This window comes from Coturnix japonica, chromosome 3 (genome assembly GCF_001577835.2).
Source record: "Coturnix japonica isolate 7356 chromosome 3, Coturnix japonica 2.1, whole genome shotgun sequence".
Taxonomy (NCBI): domain Eukaryota; kingdom Metazoa; phylum Chordata; class Aves; order Galliformes; family Phasianidae; genus Coturnix; species Coturnix japonica.
Window position 1 is genome coordinate 37,443,208 of NC_029518.1, and position 20,646 is coordinate 37,463,853.

Here is a 20,646-nt window from a genome sequence, read left to right on the forward strand (position 1 = left end):
GTACCCTTCACGCTCTTTCATCCTGAATATTCAACTATGTATCAGAAAGTGTATTTATTCTAAGTTGGAAGAGCAGAGATAATTGAACTTATATGATTTTTTTCTAACATTTTCTGAATATATTTGCATATTCCTAGTTTAAAATGGTGATAGCAAGATGGATTTCCAAATTTCTAGGAAATTATGTCTTCAATACTCACAACAAATGTTCACATTTTCAGCCAGGCATGAAATAGAAACAGCAACACGTAACTTATGTAAAATGCAATACAATCTGCTTCCTAATTTTCAGAGGACCACATAAGTATATCATTCATTAGTTTATGATGAAACCCACAATTCAGCCCATTTTCAGTCATACAATTTCTGAGGCATAATAAACTTTCCAGGGAATATGATGAGTGTTTTGTGGTTTGTGATTTTAGCACATACATTTTCTACAGTTCTGATCATATGTGGGTGGGCTTCAAATGAGAAAAAGAGGAAGTGGAAGCCTCATCTCTCCTAAATAATATTTGATATAGAATATTTGATATGTAATATCAAGAAACAGGAAAGTAAATTTCCCATCCCGCTTAATATTTTGGATATATGTGTAACTGATTGCAGACTGTGAATTGTGTATTGGGAAAGTATTACATATGGGGACAGAATAACTATAAAATAGATAAGGAGGGATAATTTTCCTAACATAAAAATAACAATACAATATAAACCAATGAGTTTGTTACCTTGCCAAATGCATTCATTTCCAATATATTATCTGACGATAATATTATACAGACAGGAAGAGATTTAAACATTTAAAGATACTCGATTTTGGACTTAAAAATGAGAATAGTGTTTTAAATATGAGGTAGCAAAACTACATTACAGAACAATAAAACTTGCTGCTGTATCTCTGCAGTTCCACTGAGAGAAGCTCAAAAGAGTTAAAATAGCAAAAACAAACACAAAACAAAACAAAAATCCTAGAGTAGAACACAGTATTTTCCAATAATAATTTAACACCTGCTTCTCTATTTCTGTCCCATTTCCCAGGACTCTGCCTATGGAATTTCTGCAGTTCCCTTTAGTACTGATAAGAGATGAGGAGTTGTAAAAATGTCTTTTTTATGTCTGGTATTCTTTAGTGAAAGGACTGGGAGGACATTCATCATTTTTAAGGAGCTTTCTTTTCAATGCTGCCATGGGAATGTGTTTGATTTACTCTCCTTCCCACCACTGCTCCTGCAGCAATGGAGATTATTTCCATGGGGTGGAATGGCATTCTAAGATTTATCAGGTGTGTTTTGGCAGTAACAGGTGTTGGGGTGGGAAGAACTGGGAAGGATGGAAGAGGAGTTTCTTTCAGGTAAATATCTTATAGATAAACAGAAGGCTTTACATCAATCAGTTCTGCCTTTTTAATGCACCTTATGACTTGCAACTTTCCACATTTCTTGTCTCTAACTAAAAAAAAACAAACAAAAACACAGTTTCAATAAGAGCAACCAGAACAGCAGAACAAACACAAAATTACTCATACAACTACTGTAGATTAAAAGGAAAAAAGAAAAGAGGGAAAAAAAAAAAAAAAAAAGTGTATGTGATAGTTTTGTATTCTAAGAGAGAAACTGTATTAATAGTATTGGAAGTATTGGCATCCCTGGAACAATAGTTAAGACAGGAGTGTATCTCCCCAGTGACAGTATACCTACTAACATATTGTCCATAATTCCTGTGCGTGGTGGAACTAAGGAGAAAGTATAAAAAGCAATCAGTGGTGACCTGGAAAGCTTCAACTTCTGGGAAAAACCAAAAACTCTTATTCTAAACAGATGGCAATTTTGGACATACTGGGAGATGGGAGAGAGGTGCAGTCGTGCTTCAGAATTTCATCCTACAGTATACAGGCAAAGTTTTGCCTTATTATACCACATAATGTTTTGGAAAATCTGTAGTTGCCTTCTCTACTGAATGAGACAGTTTCTCCAGACATTTTGAGACTGAACTGTTATCCACCACTACATCAAAATCTCCTAGTACATCAAATCTATCTCTGAGCTCTGGTGTAGCTGGACTTCTTTCCTGAGAGACAAAGGAGAAGCAGTCAGCAGTAAAATTTAAGAGCAGTGATACAAGCAGGGTAGAAAATCTGCAGAAAGAGTCCCAAAGGATCCAATAACAACTGCAAAATTACCCAAGATCTTCCATGGAGCAGAAACAGACTCTGCATACTCACCTGGGCACTGGAGCAGTCTACTTTGGAGCTACTAAATTAAAATCGAATGCTACTATGACCTTCTCCTTAGCATTTCTGCAAAACTAATTTCCCTTTCCACTCCTCCCAAAATGAGCGGAAGCAGTCTGGTAGTTTATCTGCTAAGCACAAGTGCCTTTGAGAGGAACTTGAGTTTTGTTTCTCTCCAGATAGGATAGTCCACACATCAATTTATTAACAAAATTGAATCTACCCTGCAGCTTCTCCTTGGTAATAATATTAATAATAATAAATGAACAGTGACTAACCCACCACTATTTTTAGTCAAAAGTAATCATCATAGAATCATCTTAGAATGGCTTGGGTTGGAAGGGACCTTAAAGATCTAGTTCCAATCCTCTGCTGAGGGCAGGGCTGCCACCCATCAAATGAGACTTCTCAGGGTCCCATCCAACCTAGCTTATATTGCCTCCAGTGATGGGACATCCACAGCTTCTCTGGGAAGCCTGTGCCAGTGTCTCATCACTCTGAGTAAAGAATTTATTCCTACTGTCTAAACTAAATATCCCTTATTTTAGAATAATAGAATTATAGAATCATAACGGTTGGAAAAGACCTCTAAGATCAAGTCCCACTGTCAATCCATCACCATCGTGCCAAGTAAATAACACCTGTAAGTGCCAAATCTGCGCATTTTAGTTTAAAACCATTCTTCCATTTCACTACCAGATGTACTTTCAGAGCAGTCTTGATTAAGGACATACAAAACCATCACTGTTTAATAGTACACTGAAGTACATAAATACTGTCCTCAGTATCCAGATCTTCTAAAAGCATGCTGAAGGAATAAACATTAATTTCATTAAAACAAATGTATACTTTTCTCTATTAAAATCCTTTTGAAAATTTATGTTATTTTTCACAATTCACTGTCACGCCACCAGTGACTTTTCAGTCTGGATCAAATGGATTATTCTGAAAATCCATTTGCATGGAAGACTGCAAATCACATAAGCATGACAAACCTTAAAAAAAAATGAACTTTTTATATTCTTTCTTAAAACTTAACACTACATTCCCTCTAATTTGCCCATGTACTTTTAAAAAACATCAAGGATGATGTGATACCTTTGATACCTGAACAACTGAAAATATCAGGCCAGGTGAATTCCCTCAAAGCCTTTAATCAACTTATTTACAGATTCATTTCTATTATAGGGTTAGCTGTTTGAAATTTTAAGTTATTTCTTCCATTCTGACAGAAAAACGGTGTTGCAGCACAAGCAGAAACAAAACACATAAAGTTCAAGTATTTTTAGATCCATTTTTTGTTGAAAGGGTTCAATTATGTCAGCTTCAAGCAAGGTGAATGGCAATTCTGGCAACTGTTCCTGCACTGGGGACTTTTCATATTTATTATCAGTGTCAATGAAATAAAGTCAAAAAGCACATTCCTAAAAAACAGTGAACCTGTTAATTGTCCTGAGGAGAGACACAGGTCAATACACATGGCAATAAGTTTGATTTGCCAATTAATTTCTACTGACAATGATTTCATTGTGTTCTCTGCACTTTTTTTTAAGCTTTATTTCTCCTCTGTATTTGGCCATTCATGAGATTTGCTGTGGGTGTTCTTTCCCTGGACTATATCACACATCAAGATGTTCACAATCAATATTTTTCATTGAGTTTGGATCTTTTTTTCCTCAAAACACTTAAAATATAAAGAAAGAAAGAAAGTTCAGTCTAATCAGATGGCACAACTAAAATCTATTATGTGTAAGACAGTTTGTAAGACTCAGCCAACAGAACAGACCTTACCTGGGCACCGAGGAGTTTTGTGGGCCACAGCAGTACCACTGATTGGACGACCATTGGGAGTGACACACCAGCAGTATCCAGTGTAACTGTGGCACTGAACCTGTCAGCAATGACATGAATCGCATGCAGTCTGTCAGACATGCATTTATTATCCTGAAGCATTCATTACACGAGTAGTGTGTCCAGCTAACAATGTACATCAGTAAAATGTAGAATGGTAAACTACAATGCGCTATAATGACCATCATACATATGATTCTTTAGCATAAACAGCTTCAAGAAAAGTGTGGTAGGTCCCTCAGAATCCAGTTGAAGAGGAAACTATTGAAATATGTGGTTGTTTATGCCCTATTTCAGGAGAGTGCAGGTGTTATGAAAACCTCACAACAAAGTTCCTCAAGAGACACATAAACTGTTCCTGATGCAAGCAATCTCAAATTTTTTTCCACATAGAGAACATATTGTTCACCACTGAAAGTGCAGGACAGAATGCTTTTGCCAGCATTATTCATATCCCAAGCTGTCAGGAAGGAAACTCTTGGAATTCCTCTTAGAAATCAATTGCATTATATGACCTGAGGGCCAGTATCACTTCCTCACCATGCTTAAAACAAAAAGGACTGTCTTCTGCACAACTCTGCAATTGAGATCTATCACAAAGGCAGCAGAAGGCAACCATGATCGGAATGTCTATCACAGAATAAGCATCTAGGATGTGACCCTTCTGAATTCTATGGTCTAACCTAAGTAAATAAACCCTGTGTTTATGCACAGCCATTTGCTTGTGCTCAAGTTCAGCTGAGGAAAGAGAATAATCCTGTATGATTCATGCTAGTAGCACTGATATGGACTCAAATCACACATCTTCTGGTTCACATCAGGAATAGATCAGAAACTCCAAATATTTTACCATCTGACTAGAAGACTACAAGGACTACGAGAATGACTCGGCTGTCTCAGCCTTGAAGAACAGGGAGTGTATCATATGAATAACAGTAATATTTGGCTCTTTCACTGGCCAACAGTGGGAAAAAAAAACCACAACAAACCAACAAGACTCAGCTGGCACAAAATGTGAGTTTTCCTTCTGTTTTTTAACATCACTGTTGGGACAAATTGCTTTTCATCTTGAAATTACATTTCATTTCTTTACTTTCATTTCTCTCTTCTTCACCCTTTGCAAACACACCTATGATAATTTTTCGGACATACAAAATAACAACAAAAAAAAAATTTAACCTGACTATATGTGCCATCATCATTGCATTCTGGAATAAACACTTGTTGAAATTCTTTTCGAGCTTGTTCTTGGGTGTACTTCCTCTCAGCCACACATCTGGAAACATCTAGAGAAAGGGAGAAGACATGTCAATTGGATGATGAAGTGTAAAAGAAATGCAGAAAATAACTTTTAATTGAGTTGGGCAGGAAAAAAGGCTCCAAGACCACATAAAGAGAATCAGAATTATAATCAGGGAAAATATAAGATAATTTGCATTATATTTTTTGAAACAAAACTAATGGAAGAAAATCAGTTTTGAGCCACCTTTTCCTAATTCACTTTCATGACAGTAATATGTGTATTCATGTTAATTACTACTATAACTATCATGTTCCTCCAATATTTGACTGTTTGTCTAGCTTGTGAGTTCCTTTGGTTTGCCCAAGTATGCTCATGCTCCCTAATAGTGCGCAAAACTAACATTTTGCCATCTCAAAGACAAGAGGCCACAATGTGAAGCACAAAGCAGATAGACAGATAGACAGAACTCAGATATAAGATGAACAACTTTGCTGTTCCCGCTGCTACCAAAAGGGTAGAAGACCAAAAAATATATACTTCTTCAACCAATTTAAGCAATAGCTGCCACTTCATGTCTCACAACATTCTTCCAGTGCTGGTGGCAGCAGCACCAAGATCAGTTTTCTAGTGCACTGGGAAAGGCAAAGTAGGCAGCAGGAGCACAGCTTCCTTCTATGAGTTTACAAACTGCTTACTTCAACCAATGAGTTGAGTTATGACTACAGTTGTGCCTACCAGGCTATTAAAAAAAAATATATATATATATACATGTATTTTTCTTCAGTTAACATATATCTACACTATAGAACACATGGGCAGGCAGGTGGTTTAATAATAACTCTGGAATTAAATCACATCATGCTAAAATCTAGTGTAACAACTTACAATTTAGACTTGGCACTAGTCAAGCATACCACATGGGCTTTTTTTGGCCACTGTTGTGGTTCACTGCACCATCTCCTGCACTACTTGGTACTGGTCTCCATCCAAGACAAGGCAGCAAATTAGTAAGCTTTAACTGAGTAGATGTTATTGTCTGAAATATTTCTACTGTCTAATACAGATATGATATTTCAATTAGGCATTTAAAAGCTGAGAAAAGACATATAGCATAAGCTTTTGTATCTTTTTTCCTAAAGTCGCTCCAAATTTTAGCATGTTGTTGATGCAGAATCAATACTTCAGGATCTGCTTAAGCTAGGCAATTTCAAGACAAATGAGAATACCAGGCAAGCTCAAGGAACTATTAATGATTTCAAGATGTGACTGTAACGTCTGAATTAGAAAGATCTCAGGCATATAAAAAGAAATTTGCTGCTTCTGATCTCCACTTTCTTTAAAGATTATTTGACAGTACCTGGCCGGATCCTTTCTAGGGCATACACTGTCCATTGATTGTGAGAAAGGAGCATTGTGTTAATTAGTGAATGTTTGTACAGTTCTCAGAAAATGCAAGGACAGATTTTCTAGCTCATGCAAGTTGCACACTGAGCAGAATACGGACAATGAAGCAACACTTGTGTTACCACATTAGATACCTAAGTTTCTTAACATGGTTTTGTCATCTACCAGTCCACAGGAATTACGTGGTCAAACACCAGTAAGACAGCTAAGTTCCCCTTCCCCCAGATACACTCCCTGTGCTAGCACCACCTAGCCATGCATGCAAAAAACCAACACGGAAGCCTAGTGCAAAATTCCCATGTTCAGGATGAATCCTTCACTGATCATCTCCACCAAGTGTCAAGTAACTTTAACCAAAAAAATTCCCCTTAGGTCCTAAGCAGTCTTCGGAAAGTGTAGTATAATGACAATATAAACCAGTTCTCTGAATCTGTGCTCTGTGTACACAAAATTGGGCCCCCTAATTTAAATCTTCATATTGATTTCCCTTCTGGTATTGGACTTGTGTGCCTCACTTCTGTGCATTAGTTTATTCTTTTGTAAAATGAGATTTTATTTATCTCTCTGAGGAGTGTTATGAGAGTCAGACAGTTCATGTTGGTAATGTGCCCAAAGAACAAGTTGTTTCATTTTTAAAAATTAAATTTCAGTATTAAACAGTAGTAATTGTATTATGTTGTTTCACGACAGAGATTCACAGGGATGCATTATCATCTAAAATCAACAGGAAAGTTCAACCATCTAGAAACTTGAGAAAAATAATAAGGAACTGAATCAATTTGTTCTCTGTTTAACAATTTGTTTTCTCAAGGGAAAATTATAGTTAGTGTGCTGTGCAGCTCAGGTAAAGTCTGTTAAAGTATGTACTGCCAAAGTATGGGGTTAAAAGAAATGAAATACTTTAGGCAAGCTTTGGTACCGTAAGCCTTATTCTGAGCATGGTTTGGTTATACAGTACTTAATAACATGTGGTTTTAATGTAGCTAGTATTTTAACTGAAAATAAATCACTTCTTTGTTGGACCTCTGTCCTCGTTTTTCTAGAATGACATGTGGTTTAAATGTCTAAAAGGGAAAGTGATATAAATTCCATCACATAAGGTTTCTGCAATAGTACCATCAGGGTTGTAAATTATCTCCAATATATGAATTATCCTAAAAACATGCCAAGGCAAAAGAGAAGTTCTCCAAAACTGTCCACCACTTGTTCCTAAACAGCTTGATGTTCTAAAAGCCTCCTATTTGTGGATGATCTAATATGCTTTAAAATCAACAATGACCAAATTTAGTGAAATATAAAATTCAAGTCTGAACCCTTGTTTTGTGTTATATAACCATGGAAACACGTTAAAGCTATTGGGCATTACTGTGTTTCAGAATACCCATGAGGAAGCTCCTTTATCAAGCTGAGCATCTGAAACTGCATATAGCCAAAACATGATTCTCAAATCTGCCTTTTTATTTCATCAATGTAGTACCACAGGGGAATAACTTTGAGATACAGAGATGCAATCCAGACCTTTTGGAAGAATGTAACAAGGATGTCAAGTTAAAAAGAAGATAAATAAAATACTCATCCGTAGAATATAAATGGATGGCAGGTTATTTATTCAAAGGTGCTAACTTCCTCCCAAATAAAACATTACTGAAGCCAAAAGAAGTTATTATGTTATTATTTAAGATAAATTTATAAGATTACATCTGATCATCTATTTTCTGCCCTGGTTGTAGCATCTTCTGAATCTACTGCCTGGTTTCATCTAGATTTTCTTAAGGAAAGAAAGAATGCAAGAACTTAAGGGCTAGACTTTTATAACAGCTGAAAACAGACAAGAAAATATATATTCCTGCTGTGGCGGGAAGTAAGGATGAAACATAAGCTCACATCAAATATCAGATGAGATAAATATAGCTCCTAACAGGCTAAAGTCAGTTAGGTTTAATATCCTAATCCACAGGGAAACTAAATTTCCACATGGCCATTGCTTATGCTCATGAAGCAAAGACAATTCTGGGACTCACCATGTAAAATCCTTTGAGTGCATCTAGCCACTTCTTACTGAAGAGCCCCCTTATGCACCTGGTACAAGTATAATGAATATGACTCATAAGCATCTCAAATTAGCAAAATGTGTCTAGGCAGATGTGGCTTGTCAGAAGGTTCATAGGAACACTGACATCTATGAGGAGACAGTACAGTCTCTTATATACAGATTCACCTTTCCTCTTTGTCTAGAACAGGAATAATTTAGGTCAGATCTTTTTGAAATAAAGACCAAGATGTCTGAAAAACAAAAAAGACTGAAATGAGACATTATTTGTCCTTACATTCAGGCAATGGGAAAAACTAACCTTGCAGATATAAATGCCCAACTGTAATTCTGAATTATGTTAATGGATGACTCAGAGAGAATGTATTCTCTCATCTCCAGGTAAACAGGCTTTCATATCCCAGAACTTCGCTGGAAAAAAAAAAATCCTGGCATAGAAACTGAGCATGAAGATGCATGAGTTTACCTTAAACTACCTCATTTGGACAGTATCAGATGTCAGACTGGGCTAACACAGGGCTTGACAGTTTTTAGCGCAGTACATTGGCTGATATGCTGATGGTACCACTATGACTTAGCACCAAGACTGAAAAGGCAACCAGAGGTTACTCAAAGGCATATACAGCCCGAGGTAATTAACCGAAGACAAGAGTGCATGGGAGTGGACAGAATACACAAAGCTGTGGAAATTGAAGTGTTGTAGCTGTTCGGACAGGTCTTTCTAAATTATCCATAGGAGTCTAGTGTCTGGAAGCCAGAGGAGAAATTTAAAGCCATCTTAATTCTGTGCTAAGCTTCAGTATGCAACAGCAAAAGCTTTCAGCTAGGAGGTAGCACCAGTAGGCAGCTGTGGCATGTAGAACCAGATTCCCACACACATGAGGGGGTAGGAGCAAAATAATTCCTGGAATAACACTAAGGGTGATACAAAATTGTATTACTAAGGAAATTCTGAAAACAGAATTAGACTTACTAACAGCATAGTGTGGAACTTTAGCTTTATGTCTTATTTTCAATACTGCATAACCTAAAGCACTAAGATTAAAAAAAAAAAAAAAAAATCCATCAACTTCAAATCTTGGTAATCTGAATTATGTATCAGAGAGATTAGTCTATTAATGGAAGGTCAAAGTTTATCTTTAAAATAATGACACAAACTCATGAAGTGTGTAAACATCATCTAGAATGTGACATTTAGTACAACAGCAGATCTGAGGCTCCATGGAGAGATCTCACATTCTCTCATGGAAAAATAAGTAGCTTTTCATAGGGATAGATCAATGTCCTTGAAAAGATTTTCATGTAGCACATCTGCTGTTTTCTGCTTTGCTATATAGTTCAGTAAGAATAAAATCACCTTCCCCAATCCCTATATAGTGAAGCTACCAGCATCCAACAGTGGCAGGCAGTGTGCAGTTCTTTCTGTTGTCTTTTTTTAATGTTTTGCAACCACCCAGAAATGTAGATAGCTAAGCTTTAAGATAAAATAAGGAATGCTGTGCTGGAATCCTTCCTGGCACAATAATATTTCTCCCGATTTGCTAGCAGTCACATTTAGAGATATAGTCTAACTAGAACTGAATCAAATATTTGCAATAAAAACTAAAGCTACAGCTTTCTGATATTTTTACATACCAAAGACCAGACTAGGCTTTCTGAACAGAACACTGATTTGATAAATAGTTTGGATAAGCCTAATATGGGCCAATTTAAAATTCTTGCTCTGAAAGCCTGAGAAAGCTTGAAACTACAAATAGTTGCAAGTGCAGTGTTATTGCTGTAGCACTACTAGTTTCTACTTCACCTAAGATTTTCACACTGTATTAAACTTGAAAATTAAATAAAAATGACATGACCAGAAATGAAAAGAACTTTTTAATTCTAAAAAGATACCCTTTTGTGCCTAAGAACGCTCTTTTATGATCTGTTCCTGTGCAATCTGGCTTTGGCACATTCCTCATTGAGAAATATGATCAAGAAAAATACACTGTTTTTCAAAGAGATAAATTCCATCTCCAGTAAATTCTGGATAATATTTCAGTGTTGTTTGTGTTGTTTTCCATGTGCCAGTAGACACGCAAAAAAAACCCCAAAGGAGCTTCCACAAAAAATATTCCACACATACTTAGCACTCTATCCACTCCCATTAAATACCTACTAGAAAGCAAAATCAGAAGCCACCTCCTTCTGTTTTCAGGGACGACATAAATTCTTCATCAAGCTGCTGAATATTTTGTCTTAAATTAACACTTTACTACAGAACCTTGATACACAGCATAACTGAAGGCTTGGAAACAAAATATAAGGAGGCGGTAGTTGAACAGGATTTGTGTCAGGTCTGGCAGCACTGCAGTCTGGAAACTCGCAGTCATCCTACAGATTAAATGCAGTGCTCACAGTGAGAAAATGTCTGGAAAAGGAGGAGGTAGCTCCTAGCTAGAAACATTTGGAGATACAAATCTGCTCTATAGTAATATTCCTGGGAAAATAATTATTTTTTTAATCTGATACCCCTTCTCAATTGCCTATTTTTAGTATCTTTTTTCCCCCAAAATATTTTAAAAATTTTGCATCCCTCTTTTTTTCCCCACTTTCTTCTCAAAAACATGGGAATAGAAAATAAAAGAAAAAAGGAAGACAAGGAGGACAAGTGAAAACTGTTTTCTCTCAATCTAGATCATGCAAGCTTTCAGTATATGCTGAGTTTTACTTTATCTGTTGATACCTTGGTCCAATCCCTCTTTCACTCATTGTACTTCGGAAAAGAACTAAACTGACTCATTATGGCTTTCTCACTCCAAACAAAACATCTTTGGAGCATGTTCTGCCTCCCAAATGTATCCCACAAGCCTATCTTCCAGGCAGCAAGCAGGAGGGCTGCCCAAGCCTATGTCCCTGGTGAGGCTGGATCAGGCTCTGGGCAACCTGATCTAGCTCTGCATGTCCCTGTTCATTGCAAGGGAGTAGGACTATGCGGCCTTTAAAGGTCCCTTACAAGTCTAAGGATTCTATGGGAAATTCCACGCATATTTTGATGCATTCCAGTTCTGTATGTGAATCATGAGAATGAAGATACTACCTTTCTTTCTGTCTGTGACAGTCCATAGATGAAAGGCATTTTTTTCAACAACTACACTCTTTAGAATATCACATATGAGTTAAGCTTAACATGCACTATCCAGGTTTTCCAATGGAGAAAGAGGGTCTCCATAGCTGTAGAATAATAATGACACTGATCCCAAATATTCCATTAACCTAGCTAGGCCTAAAGCTTCTTGTCATATCAATCAAATATTTTAAAAAGCATTTTCATTTAAAAAATCTTCAGTGCCACTCAGCTCCATCCAGCATCGTTATTTCATATTTAAAACTAATACACATTACTTACTGTCATAGGAAAAAATTTGAAAAGATTTGAAAAACCTTAATTTATCTGAGAATTCCTGTAGGAAAAATACAAGTTCGTGTTTTTGAAGTTGATGGGAAAAACTTCAGTAGCATGAATAAACAGGGAAAAAAAAAAAAGAAAAAAAAAAAAAGAAAAACAAAAAAAACCCAAAAAACATGGCAGAAAAATTATTTATTGATTTTAGTGTAGCAGAAACTGAATGGAATCTGCAGGAATTATTTTAAGCATCCTCTCTTTTTTCTGTATCTATAATGCAAGATTTTCATTACTTAACAGAAAATATGAATATTCTACAGTGTCATTCCACAGAGACTAGACTAAATTTTATGAAGCAATTCCAACCAATTACAGGGAGAGAAAGTGTTTTACAAGGAATATGCAAGGCTCCCCATGAAATAAAGGAAACAAACAAAATGAACAAACCTGTTATATGTAATCCCATATATCATAGCTTATAACATTCATCCTTATATTTGTCAGATTAAGAAAGAAGTCCTCACTCAACAAAGTACATATAGGTGTGTACTTAGGTTTGAGCTCACACAGAAGTTAACAGGACTATATGCTGGATTATAGCCAGGTTTGTACTAGTGACTTCATAGCTCAAGGACCTTGATTTGTGGGTGACAGACCCTGAACACCTAACGCAATAAACTATTAGAGCCATTTATGGTCTGAAACACAAAGATTGCCTACACAAAACTTGTCAAAGACAGCATGCTCTAAAACCTGAGAATTTCCACAGGACAGAATTTTCAGCCAAGTTTCTGTGAAGTTTCACTGAGCCATATAATAACGTTTCAGGGAAGGTAAGAGACATAGCATAAATGAGTTTGCGCTATCCTTCTCAGAGATAAGATGAGTTCAGGAAGACCTAAATGCTTACAGCCCCTGTTTCCTCAGCTGGGTTATACATCTTTCAATAAGAAAACAAGAATGAAGCAAAGCCTGGACTCAAAGGACACTCAGACTCAAGACAAAGCACAGTGTGTGTCTGAGTATCAGCTGAAAAGCCACACAGCTTGGAAGGCTGCAAGTAGGGCATTATTCAGGTTCATGGGAATTTGCTAGCCCCCATAAAACCAGTCTCAAAATAATACTGAATGGAAAAGGAAAACCTCTATAAGGTTAAACCTCTATAAGAGGGTGGCTCCGGGCACACTGCCTACTGAGGACCATACCTACCCCACAGTAACTCCCAAGCCACAAAGATCAAGTCTTAGGGAAAATACTAACTGGTCTGTGCTCAAAGCATAGCAAGGATCACTCTACCAACTTACTAGAGCAGACAGCCATACAGTGTCCTGGCCCTGTTTAATTTAGTAATTTAGCAATAGCCTCTATGTCTTTCTTGCCTGTTTCAAAGTGAACACACAACTCTCACATTTCTTCTGTGTTCTGTTTCTGGGAATACACAGGACCAGATTTACTGTGAAGCATTTGTGTCTGTATAGTGGATCCTAGTCACATGTGATGCTCTAAAAGTCCCCCTAATATAAATAACATTTCTCAACTGTTAACATACATTTATTTATTAGATCCAAAATCTTATTGCCCAGTAAATTTGTGACAAAATTTCAGAACTTTAGAGTTCAGATGTTGTTTGGAAAACTATTAAAAAATGTGGATGTTATCCACAGTTTATGCACATCATTCGAGCCCTTTGAAACTGCAAAAGCAGGCAGGAAATTTCACAGCACTGTAACTTATAATATTACTTTTCCAAGTTTAGCAAAAAAATCCAGCATTGTGTGCAAGTGGACTGGAATATATATATGTGTGTGTGTGTATATATGTATTTATTATATATATATAAATATATATTATATATGTGATAAATATATATAATATATACACACATATATTATATATAGTAGAATGAAGGAAAGGAAGGAAAGGGAAAGGGAATGTAGGGAAAAAAGAGAAGGACTCATAACTTCCACATGCAAACATAGATGCTTTTTTCACTAATGTTAACAGCTTCAAAATCTGATTCAAAGGCAATATTTTAATGTGCTATTTTTGTTGGTTTTAGGGAGACATGAACATTTTTCAAAAGAATTTGTTTTCATTCCAACACAGAATGAAAACAAATGCTGAAACCTTGAAAGTTGCCCTGAATTTGAACCATCATCTTTGCTTAGTTTAATAAAAGAACTCTTCACTCCTTCGTCAAGCCTCACCTGCTGGTTAATTTCACTACTCAAAAGCAAGTGGCCCGGAAGGGGTCTTAAACTGAGGAATTCCTCCACTCTCTCAGGAGAGTATTTGAGTGGACTACCAAAAGTATCACTACTAAGACTGAAGCAGCTGCTAGGCCAACGGATCACTTTTTTCCTCTAAAACTTGTTTTCAAGGCTTGAAATATTTCTAATGATGGCAGCAACGAGTAGGAAAAAAAGACGGTGACACTTGAAAATTTGGGACCACACTGACTGAATTAGAAGTATGAAGAAAACATTAAATGAAAACAGCACTAGGCCCTTGCTGGTCTGGTATATAATTGTATCATATATTTATTATATTCTATGATTTTGGCAAGCAAGATCTATTGACCAACAAAGGAAGAAATATTTCAACATCAGAGTGATGCTTGCACTCTTTTAATCAAAAGATTAGAAGCATCTGATTCATGGAGGCACAATATGCACTTGTTACTAGTAATTAAGTTGTCTAAGGTGTCTAATTCCAAGTCTGCAATTGCACTAACATGCTACACATTAATAAATACATAGAAAATGAGTATTTCTCCAAATGCTGGCAAAAAAAAACTGCCAGCATGTCAGGATACACTTTGGATAGGGCAACTAAAGGCACCCCTATGGAAAAAAAAAATCTTGCAGATGACATTATCAACCTGGTAAGAAAAAACAATAAAGAAAAGCACTGTGAAAAACTCATTTTTGCTAAAGTGTATAATGTGCTAAATATATATATACAATGAACAGAAACAAAGCTCACAATAATTCTCTCTGTTGTTCATAAGTGTAACAAAAACTCTGGCTCAGATAGCTTTGTTATGTTATCCTTGTTCACATAAGTAAATAGATCCACCAGCTAATACAATGGCTTATTATGAAAGGGCTGAAAAATGAGCACAGTGTTTCATCTAGCAGAAGATGAGACTGAAAGAGACTGAGTTTTCTCTTTGAAACAGTCTTGATGCTTCAGAGGCTTGCTGGAGCTAATGGAGAGAGACCATGTGGAAAATTGCCTCCTACGGGTTGAATCCATCTGGTCCCTGGGGTTTTCTTCTGCCCTCCCGCCTCTCCTTTGTGGATAGAGAGAAAGGGAAAGTAAATCTTTATGAGTGCTGCTGTTCTTACATTTTAAAAGATCATTGTGTCACTTCAGTGGGGAACTATGTTGTGTTTCTCTTAGCATGACAACTGAGGTCTCTAGCACAAGAATACTCTAAAAGTGAAAAGGTTAACCTGTGAAAGTGAAAGCATTGGAGCTGGAGTACTAGGATCTTGTGTTGTACAGTTTCTGCAAAAGGAAGCCAGAAGTAAAAGAGTAGATGTAGACAGATACAGCTTGTGAGGTCTCCCAGCACTACAAAATATTTAATTAATTTTTGCAAGTTACAACATTTGAAGGTTCACGCAACTTTCTGATACGTAGGAAAAAAACCGCAATTTCTACTCACTTTCATTATGGGGATTACATTTTAAAGCAAACCAAAACAAGAGCAATCATTTGGATTATTTTAGTTTTCCCTGCACAAATGTAACAGTTAGAAAGCAGGCAGCTGAATTCAACGCTTGCTAACTCAAAATAGCAAACTGCAATAGAAAAGCAACTTCAGGAGTTAACAACCTTGAGAATTACTCTGAGCTTGCCCTAATGATTTATTATAGTGTAAGGAGATGAGGGAATCATATTTCTGCTGAGGGATGAAGATTAATTTAAGTTTTTGTAGCACATTATTGTAGAATCAACAAGATGAATTTCAATTTACTTCCTTTCAGGCAACTCTTAAGAGTACAGTGCTCTTAGTTCTCAATATTCATTACATTTCAAAAGCTATTTTGTCTACTATTTTGCATTATGGCCAAAGGAAAATACTGCTAAGTTTCAATTTGCTGACCTTTGCAGTTGCCCCGATAGGCAATTTCCAGCTGAGGATCTTTGCATTTTGCTCGTTGAAATTCACACCGGGACAAAAAAGTTCTTCCATCAGATGCACAAAGTGATTTTTGAGGAGAACCTGCACAGTCCAGGCTGCATTCTCTGTCTTTGTCTTGATCCACCCTCAAAAACTAGAAAGAAAAAAAAAAAACAAATTAATGCTGTAAGAATACTATTCTCATGTGTAAACTGCTCCATGATGCCCTCCCCCAAGGAATACATGCAAATATCACAAAAAAAAAAAAAATTTAAAAAAGCTTTGACTTTTTTGCTTATTCAAAAAATAGCATATTCAATGCATGTGGGGTTGTTCAACTTCTGCTATAAGATGGTAATGACAGCAATATTTCTGTAACATAAAATAAAAACACCATCACAATTAGGGAATCTAATGTCTAGTGTCTTGGAGTCTCTAGACCACAAAATGGTGATTGCAGAAACAATCTTCACCAGTAAAACATGAGACAGCAATGTATAACTTTCAATTTTATTTGTCATGGATTAACTAGCCTATAATAACAAGCTGAAGAGTCTATTCTAAAGATCCAAATAACGTTTTTTTTTACCCAATTCTCATGTAAAAATATTTCCATAATATGTCCAATTGATTCGTTCGGGAGGCCTGAGGAAAACGTGAGCAAGGTATCAGAACCATATGATATGCAACAGATCACATTCAAAATGCGAAGACTCTTCAACAAAACAAAAATTTCAGGAACACTGTATAGATACATTTGTATTTGTGAGCAAGCCTGCTTATAAAAACATAAGCCAAAACTGAGGAGGGAAGGGCTGTAGATAGTATAGATGCAACAGTGCTATTCCGAAGTGCCATAATGGGCCAGAAGAAAAGACAAAATGTGAAACAGGCCATGCACTGTCCAATATGTCTCTACTCAAGTAGCTTTATTTGATTTTTTGACAAACAACCAGAAGTTCTGATTGCTTCATTAAGTACTGTCTGACCTATGACATGTATCACCCACATCTGCAGTCTCCCAGGAGTATTCCTGCCCTGGCACTTGTAGTCCATGAGGTGTAGTCCCTCAGAAGCATTCCTGCATTAGTTTGGTTAACCCATGGACTACAGTACTAATTTTTCTGGACTGGTATAGGGCTATTAAGTGTCCTTACACAGGAAAGCCCTGCAAGATCCCTGCTACTCAAATTCTTTCCACTCTGCCCATTACAACACAGGTTTCTCCTTTCTCAGAAATTCAAACTTATCTTCTTTAGAAGACAGTGATTGATTATATGTTGAAAGAAGTAATTAAGGTTGGCTGCATTCCGAATTTCAGCAAACACTCCCCCCCTTATAGTTCTGCCACAAAACACTAAAATCTCCTGGATGCTCAGCGGACTGGTCCTGGCAGTGCAGCATGCTTTGGTTGGTCTAGATGATCTTCGTGGTCTTTCCGAACCTTAAGCAATTCTATGATTCTAAACTGCCGACACAATCAACAGACCCTGGTGACCTCTTGGTACTGTGAGGAGGAGGAGCTGCTCACCATGGAACATACTGCAAAAAGCCAAATCAGTTCGAAGGCAGCTGCATGCAATACAGAAACAAAGATAGCATGTTATCCTCTGAAAGGCTGGGATGAGGACTGAAGTGAAATCACCAAGTCCTCAGATGAATTTTTCTATAATTTTGTTGTTTCTCAATAAAAACGAAGTTATGCAAGGTATAGAGCTACCAGGAGATAATCATCCCCCAAGCATAATGGATCCAATACAATGGATTGGAGACAAAGTCTTCATTCAGTAGAAACTGTGGTTTTATCAGGGCTGTTTCATCATCATAAACCTTAGCTATGGAAACTGTGGAATTCAGATTACAAATGAAGGCCACTAGAAGGAAAGTTTCAAGTAAATGAATAAAAAGGATGACAAAGAGCAGCATTTGAGCATCAAAGAGTAGCTCACAAAACTGTTAATACATGTAGCTACCCTGCATTTTATTACTAAAAACATGTATAAAGAGAGTCATAAATCTCTGTAATTTTTGTACTTGAACTGTGGTCTGTTTGCATTTCCAATCACATAATGTGAGGAAATACAGATGTCTTTCTGACAGCTATGCTTGAGAATGGAGACGATCTCAATGGTATCGCTTTAAAATAATAACACTATGGTTAATATTTTTATCTTTTAGTGGCACAGTAATACAAAAACCAAAAAAAAGCTTCCTTTTCCTGATATTTTTATGCAGTTCTTCATTTTTAACAATAATTACTTTCAAAAGGAAATTGCTCACAAGTTATGCAGAAATGTCAAATTCTTCCTCAAATTTAGTTACAGATCTTCAGAAAGGGATATTCCTATATCCCCGATTCAAAACCATTTTGCAGGTCCATTTTGCTGACGGGGATTAAGAATTATCTGAATAAGAGTGGGAAGATGACTGAAGTCATCTCTCTCTATGTGCAAAATGAGCAACAGTGAAGACCATGCCTCTGCCCAATCTCCAAATGATGGTGCTCTCCAGGGCCTGGTCGAGGGCCCTGATGAGCTGCAGGGAGGTATGATGAGGTCACCCAAGTTTCCCTCTCTTGCCTAAATCAGGCTGTCAGAAGGGACAGCCTTGGAGGCATCTGCAGGACTCTGGCATTAGGACTAGTCAGGACTATGAAAAGCACATTTCAAGGTCATAAACTGCATGGGGCTGGATCCAGTTCACTGCTGTGCATTCAGGCTTCCCAAGTGGATTTAGTGATGGCAAAATGAGCAATCTCCCTTTTCCTATTTTGTGAAATAAGATCAGAGTACAGCCCTTTTCTGTTCATAAGACTACTCCTTCCATCTCTACAATGGCTAGGAACTTTGCCATTGTTAATTTATCCTCAGCAACATCTCTGTTGGGCAGGTTATTATTTTTCAAGAGCATAGGAAGATTTCATGACCCACAAAATATCATGTGGCAGATCAGGGAACTGAACCCAGGCCTCTGGAAAAAGAAGAAATCATGGAGATAAACTGTCTAGTTTCTGACCTATTTTCCTCCTAGACTTTCTTCATCTTTTCTGTTCTGAGCTGATGTAGGAGTTTAGATGGGTATGCCTGATGTGGACAAACCACACTGACACAGTGGACAGAAAATCCCCTTAATTGTCTGAGGAACAAAATCCATTCCCTTGAGAACGTGATAGTTCACAGATAAAGTTATATTTTAAGGGGCATTTATCCAAAGAGTTTTACTTAAGTATTTTATTATTTCAAAGCCTTAGAGGAGATTAGGGTAAATTATGGGTTCAAGGATATTCGAGCAACCTGGAAAAACAGAGGATGAAGACATACCCAGGAGACAAAACCACTTGAATAGCTTGTTAGTTAGCCAAACCTCACTGGAGAATTTGGGTTGTACATCTACAACAATTTCCACCAAGCTGGAGTAAATGACGGATTTAAGAGCAGGAAGGACAAAAAGGCAAGTAGCTGCTAGAAAATAATGCATATGACAGAGCCTAGAAAATGTACTTTTAAAAAATAAATAAATAAATAAGGGAAAGAAGATAAAAACTGTGATTGAAAATTTGAATATATTCCATTGTTATCTTTACTACAGCAGCATATGTAGCCAAAAGAACAAATAAATATGCCAAAACTAGTAGACACTAATTTATGCAAGGGATAGGAGATTTGCTATATGCTTAGATAGGAACAAGCAGTCAGTCACACAGAAACTGGAACCGCACTGATGTACATCGTAGAGTTACTGCATCACTCCTTTTACTTTAAAAAAGGAGAGTTCAAAAAGAGAGAAAGATGGTTTGAAACAACAGACCAGAATGTTGCTCTCCCTGAATACTGGCTCATCTATCTCAAGTTCATTTAGCAAACAAATTTGTAAAAAGACAAGATTCACAGAAAGACAAGCTTAAAGCAGTATTTTTGTTACTTGATGGTAGAAACCATCAAGCCAACAACAGTTGAACAACCTGAGCTGGAACTATTCTGAACACCCAGCAAGAAAATAGACAATTATGACTAAACCCTTTTAGAATGCAAATCGTTTTCAACGAAGAGTCATTCCTGCCCCTAATAGCACAGAAAGCAGCCCAGCCAAATTTCAGAACATTATTTTCAACAACAAATTTGAGCTTATGCTACAAACTATCAAGTGACTGGAGTTGGCACTTGCTTATCTTCTGCTTTGCATTTTAATATCATCAAATATTTTTATAGTCTCCAATTTACTTCAGCTTTTTCAATGCATTATATTTTACAATAACTGGTTTCCAAGGGGGCTATTATTCTACAATAGGCACTGCTTTAAATTCACACAGTATTTCCAAGAAGAAAGAATAATGGCAATATATCAGAAG

The 20,646-nt window shown here is 36.7% G+C and overlaps 1 protein-coding gene across 4 annotated transcripts in view; it reads right to left on the reverse strand.

Moving 5' to 3' along the window:
* The window catches only part of SMOC2 (SPARC related modular calcium binding 2), a 122,503-nt gene that overhangs the window by 67,254 nt on the left and 34,603 nt on the right, over positions 1 to 20,646 (reverse strand). For all 4 annotated transcript variants that reach the window (XM_032443588.1, XM_015858014.2, XM_032443587.1 and 1 more), the window contains exons 2-4: positions 16,281 to 16,452; positions 5,264 to 5,370; positions 4,025 to 4,124 (exon numbers count right to left, since the gene is read on the reverse strand). In XM_032443588.1, coding sequence (XP_032299479.1) covers positions 4,025 to 4,124; positions 5,264 to 5,370; positions 16,281 to 16,452 — 379 coding nt within the window. The remainder of the gene's footprint in view (positions 1 to 4,024; positions 4,125 to 5,263; positions 5,371 to 16,280; positions 16,453 to 20,646) is intronic.